This window comes from Tinamus guttatus, unplaced genomic scaffold (genome assembly GCF_059628265.1).
Source record: "Tinamus guttatus ecotype Peru unplaced genomic scaffold, ASM5962826v1 Tinamus_guttatus_pri_ptg001467l, whole genome shotgun sequence".
Classification (NCBI taxonomy): domain Eukaryota; kingdom Metazoa; phylum Chordata; class Aves; order Tinamiformes; family Tinamidae; genus Tinamus; species Tinamus guttatus.
The window spans coordinates 45,205-51,204 of record NW_028290001.1 but is presented as its reverse complement, the minus strand read 5'-3'; the positions used below and the strand labels follow the sequence as shown (position 1 = coordinate 51,204).

General features: G+C 59.6%; 1 protein-coding gene across 1 annotated transcript in view; it reads right to left on the bottom strand.

Moving 5' to 3' along the window:
* Window positions 1-1,394: 1,394 nt before the first annotated feature.
* Window positions 1,395-6,000, bottom strand: part of LOC148590318 (sodium/potassium-transporting ATPase subunit alpha-3-like) — a gene marked incomplete at its 3' end in the record, with an annotated part of 49,468 nt that continues 44,862 nt past the window's right edge. Inside the window, 4 exon segments of the mRNA XM_088539186.1 lie at window positions 1,395-1,443; window positions 1,445-1,484; window positions 2,332-2,462; window positions 4,701-4,846. Coding sequence (XP_088395312.1) covers window positions 1,395-1,443; window positions 1,445-1,484; window positions 2,332-2,462; window positions 4,701-4,846 — 366 coding nt within the window.

Genomic DNA, 6,000 nt, shown 5'->3' with positions numbered 1-6,000 from the left:
GGTGTAGGACCCCCAAAGGGGTGTAGGGACCCCCCGATGGGTGTAGGGACCCCCTGATGGGTGTAGGGACCCCCAAAGGGGTGTAGGGACCCCCCAATGGGTGTAGGGACCCCCCAATGGGTGTAGGACCCCCCAAAGGGGTGTAGGGACCCCCAAGGGCTTTAGGGACCCCCCAAATGGTTCAAGGACCCCCCAAAGGGGTTCGGGGACCCCCCAAGGACTTTAGGGACCCCCCAATGGGTGTAGGGACCCCCCGATGGGTTCAGGGACCCCCCAATGGGTTCAGGGCCCCCCAAAGGGGTGTAGGGCCCCCCAATGGGTGTAGGGACCTCCCGATGGGTTCAGGGACCCCCCAAGGGGTTTAGGGACCTCCCAAAGGGGTTCGGGGACCCCCCAATGGGTTCAGGGACCCCCCAAGGGGTTCAGGGACCCCCCCAATGGCTTTAGGAGCCCCCAAAGGGGTGTAGGAACCCCCTGATGGGTGTAGGGACCCCCCAATGGCTTTAGGGACCCCCAAAGGGGGTTTAAGGAGCCCCCAGGGTGTTTAAGGACCCCCCCAACGGGGTCAGGGACCCCCCGATGGGTGTAGGGACCCCCCAATGGATTTAGGGACCCCCTGATGGGTGTAGGGCCCTCTGATGGGTGTAGGGACCCCCCCAATGGGTGTAGGACCCCCCAAAGGGGTGTAGGGACCCCCAAGGGCTTTAGGGACCCCCCAAATGGTTCAAGGACCCCCCAAAGGGGTTCGGGGACCCCCCAAGGACCTTAGGGACCCCCCGATGGGTGTAGAGACCCCAATGGGTGTAGGGACCCCCCAATGGGTGTAGGGACCCCAAAGGGGTGTAGGGACCCCCCAATGGGTTCAGGGACCCCCCAATGGGTTCAGGGCCCCCCAAAGGGGTGGAGGGCCCCCCAAGGGGTGTAGGGACCCCCAAGGGGTTTAGGGACCCCCCAAATGGTTCAAGGACCCCCCAAAGGGGTTCGGGGACCCCCCAAATGGTTCAAGGACCCCCCAATGGGTGTAGAGACCCCAATGGGTGTAGGGACCCCCCAATGGGTGTAGGGACCCCCCAAGGGCTTTAGGGACCCCCCAAAGGGGTTCGGGGACCCCCCAATGGCTTTAGGACCTCCCAATGGGTGTAGGGACCCCCCAAAGGGGTGTAGGAACCCCCTGATGGGTGTAGGGACCCCCCAATGGGTGTAGAGACCCCAATGGGTGTAGGGACCCCCCAATGGGTGTAGGACCCCCCAAAGGGGTGTAGGGACCCCCCCAAATGGTTCAAGGACCCTCCAAAGGGGTGTAGGGCCCCCCCGATGGGTGTAGGACACCCCCGCCGGGTGTAGGGCCCCCCGCCGGGTGTAGGTACCCCCGTCGCGCTCACTTGAGGGGGTACATGCGCAGGGCCACGTCCATGCCGGGACAGTAGGACAGGAAGGCGGCCAGGGCCGTCTCCTCGAACAGCCCGAAAATCAGGATCTTGTTCCTGCGGGTGACGCCGCAACAGGCGGAGCGTCAGCGGGGACCCCCCCGGGGGGGAGGAACACCCGGATTTGGATGAAAAACCCCCAAATTCCAACACCCCCCCGCCCCGGTTGTGGCTGCATCTTCGGGTGTTGCAACCACCGCACTGGGGTTGTGGCCTCCCCATAGGGTGTTGTGACCCCCCTCAGGGTGTTGTGAGCCCCATAGGGTGTTGTGAGCCCCTTCAGGGTGTTGTTCACATGCATGGGGTGTTGTATCCACCCCCTCAGGGTGTTGTGACCCACCCATAGGGTGTTGTGAGCCCCCATAGGGTGTTGTGCCCATGCACAGGGTGTTGTGCCCATGCACAGGGTGTTGATCACATGCATGGGGTGTTGTACCCACCCCCCCTCAGGGTGTTGTGACCCCCCTCAGGGTGTTCCCCCCCCCCCGCAGGGTGTTGTCCCCCCTCCCCGGCTGTTCCCCGCCCTCAGGGTGTTGTCTCCCCCCCCCCATCAGGGTGTTGGCCCCCCCCGCTGGCTGTTCCCCCCTTGGGGTGTTGTCACCCCCCCCTCAGGGTGTTGTCACCCCCTCTCCGGCTGTTCCCCCCCCTAGGATGTTGTGACCCCTCTTAGGGTGTTCCCCCCCTCGGGGTGTTGTCTTCACCCCCTCAGGGTGTTGTGACCCCTCTCAGGGTGTTGTGACCCCCCTCGGGGTGTTCCCCCACCTCGGGGTGTTGTCACCCCCCCCCAGGGTGTTGTCACCCCCCCCTCTGGCTGTTCCCCCCTTGGGGTGTTGTGACCCCCCTCAGGGTGTTGTCACCCCCCCCAGGGTGTTGTCACCCCCCCGTCCGCCTGTTCCCCCCGTACTTCATGCCCTGCTGGAACACCGAGTTGCGGCGGGTCTTGCAGATGATGAGGTCGGCCCATTGAACCACCACGATGCTGACGAAGAACGCGGTGTGACAGGTGAACTCCACCACCTTGCGCTGCTCGTACGTCTGTACCGGGACGGGGGACGCGTCAGGCGGAGCCCGCGGCGGGGGCGCTACAGCCGCGCGGGGTGAGCGGGAGCGCGGCCGCGACAACGGGAAACACAGGCGGGACCACGAAAATACAGGCGCGAACACCCGAAAATCACAGGCGCAACCCCGAAAATACAGGCGCAAACACCTGAAAATCACAGGTGCGACCTGAAAATACAGGCGGGACCTGAAAAATACAGGCGCAAACACCTGAAAATCACAGGTGCAACCCCGAAAAACACAGGCGCGACCCGAAAAATGCAGGCACAAACACCTGAAAAAATACAGGCACAAACACCTGAAAATCACAGGCGGAACCCGAAAAATACAGGCGCGACCCCAGAAATACAGGCGTAAACACCTGAAAATCACAGGCACAAACACCTGAAAATCACGGGAGCGACCCCAAAAATACAGGCGTGACCCAAAAAAATACAGGCGCAAACACCTGAAAATCACAGGCACAAACACCTGAAAATCACGGGAGCGACCCCAAAAATACAGGCGTGACCCGAAAAATACAGGCGCAACCTGAAAAAATACAGGCGCAAACACCCAAATCACAGGCGCGACTCCAAAAATACAGGCGCAAACACCCGAAAATCACAGGCGGAACCCCGAAAAACACAGGCGCGACCCGAAAAATACAGGCACAAACACCCAAAAATCACAGGCGTGACCCCAAAAATACAGGCGGGACCTGAAAAATACAGGCGCAATCCCAAAAATACAGGCGCAAAAGCCTGAAAATCACAGGAGCAACCCCAAAAATACAGGCGTGACCCAAAAAAATACAGGCGCAAACACCTGAAAATCACAGGCGCAACCCTGAAAATACAGGTGCGACCCGAAAAATACAGGCGCGACCCCAGAAATACAGGCACGACCCGAAAAATATAGGCGCAAACACCCAAATCACAGGCACAACCCCCCAAAATACAGGCGCAAACACCTGAAAACCACAGGCGCAACCCGAAAAATACAGGCGCGACCCCAAAAATACAGGCGCAAACACCTGAACATCACAGCCGTGAGCCTGAAAATCACAACCCGAAAAATCACAGCCGCAAGCCCAAAATCACAACTGCAAAAAACACAGGCGCGAGCCCAAAAATTACAGCCGCAACCCCGAAAATTACAGCTCCAAGCCCCGGGAATGGGGCTGCTCTGTACCATGGGAATGGGAATGCTGGGATGCTCCGGGAATGGGGCCGGGAACACTGGGAACACCAGGAGTGCTGGGAGCGCTGGGAATGTGGGAACACCAGGAACACTGGGAATGCTGGAACACTGGGAAGGCCGGGAATGCCAGGGAATGCCGGGAACATGGGAATGCCAGGAACACCGGGAACACCAGGCACGCCAGGAATGTGGGAACGCTGGGAATGCCGGGAACGCTGGGAACGCCGCAAACACTGGGAATGCCGGGAAGGCCAGGAACACTGGGAACGCTGGGAATGTCGGGAATACCAGGAACTCCGGGAAGGCCGGGAACGCCAGGAATGCTGGGACCGCCGGGAATGCTGGGAACACTGGGAACACTGGGAATGCTGGGAAGGCCGGGAACACTGGGAACACAGGAACGCCGGGAATGCCAGGAAGGCTGGGAATGCTGAGAACACCGGGAAGGCCAGGAACACCGGGAACGTCGGTAATGCCAGAACACTGGGAATGCTCGAATGCCGGGAATGCTGGAATGCCGGAACGCCGGGAACACTGGGACCACTGGGAACACTGGGAATGCCGGGAAGGCCAGGAACTTGGGAACACCGGGAACACTGGGAATGCCAGGAATGCCGGAACGCTGGGAACACCGGGAATGCTGGGAATGCCGGTAGACCGGGAACGCTGGGAATGTTGGGAACACCGGGAATGCCGGTAGACCGGGAATGCCGGGAACACTGGGAACGCTGGGAACACCGGGAATGCCGGGAACACCGGGAATGCTGGGAACGCCAGGAACACCGGGAATGCCAGGAACACTGGGAACGCTGGGAATGCCAGAAACGCCGGGAACACTGGGAACACCGGGGATGCTGGGAACACCGGGAATGCCGGAACGCCGGGAACCCCGGGAACACTGGGAATGCCGGGAATGCCGGAACGCTGGGAACACCGGGAATGCCGGGAATGCCGGGAACACCGGGAATGCTGGGAATGCCGGAACACCGGGAACACTGGGAACACCGGGAATGCCGGGAACGCCGCCCTCACCCACTGCTGCCCGTACGAGTCCTCCAGGTCGTTGACCGTCCGGTCGTCCCAGTTGAGGCGGATCCCGACCAGGCACGAGGGCAGGAAGCCGTTCTCGGCCAGGATCACGAAGTACGAGAAGAAGCCGCCCAGCGCCTGGATCATCCCTAGGGAATAACGGGAATGACACGGGAATGATGGGAGCCCGTGGGAGCCTATGGGAGCCCATTGAACCCTATGGGAGCCCATTGAACCCCATGGGAGCCCATTGAACCCTATGGGATCTCCTTGAACCCTATGGGAGCCCATTGAACCCTATGGGAGCCCATTGAACCCTATGGGATCCATTGACCCCTATGGGATCCCATTGACCCCTATGGGATCCATTGAACCCTATGGGATCTCCTTGCACCCTATGGGATCTCATTGAACCCTATGGGATCCCATTGGACCCCATTGCACCCCTGGATCATCCCTATGGAGCAGGCACGAGGGCAGGAAGCCGTTCTCGGCCAGGATCACGAAGTACGAGAAGAAGCCGCCCAGCGCCTGGATCATCCCTAGGGAATAACGGGAATGACACGGGAATGATGGGAGCCCATGGGAGCCTATGGGATCCATTGAACCCCATGGGATCCCATTGAACCCTATGGGATCTCATTGAACCCTATGGGATCTCATTGAACCCTATGGGATCTCATTGAACCCTATGGGTTCCATTGAACCCTATGGGATCTCATTGAACCCTATGGGATCTCATTGAACCCTATGGGATCCATTGAACCCTATGGGAGCTCATTGAACCCTATGGGATCCCATTGAACCCTATGGGATCCCATTGAACCCTATGGGATCTCATTGAACCCTATGGGATCCATTGAACCCTATGGGAGCTCATTGAACCCTATGGGATCCCATTGAACCCTATGGGATCCCATTGAACCCTATGGGATCCATTGAACCCTATGGGATCCATTGAACCCCATGGGATCTCATTGACCCCTATGGGATCCCATTGGACCCTATGGGATCTCATTGAACCCCATGGGATCTCATTGAACCCTATGGGATCTCATTGAACGCTATGGGATCCATTGAACCCTATGGGATCCCATTGAACCCTATGGGATCCATTGAACCCTATGGGATCCATTGGACCCCATGGGATCTCATTGAACCCTATGGGATCCCATTGGACCCCATTGCACCCCTGGATCATCCCTATGGAGCAGGCACGAGGGCAGGAAGCCGTTCTCGGCCAGGATCACGAAGTACGAGAAGAAGCCGCCCAGCGCCTGGATCATCCCTAGGGAATAACGGG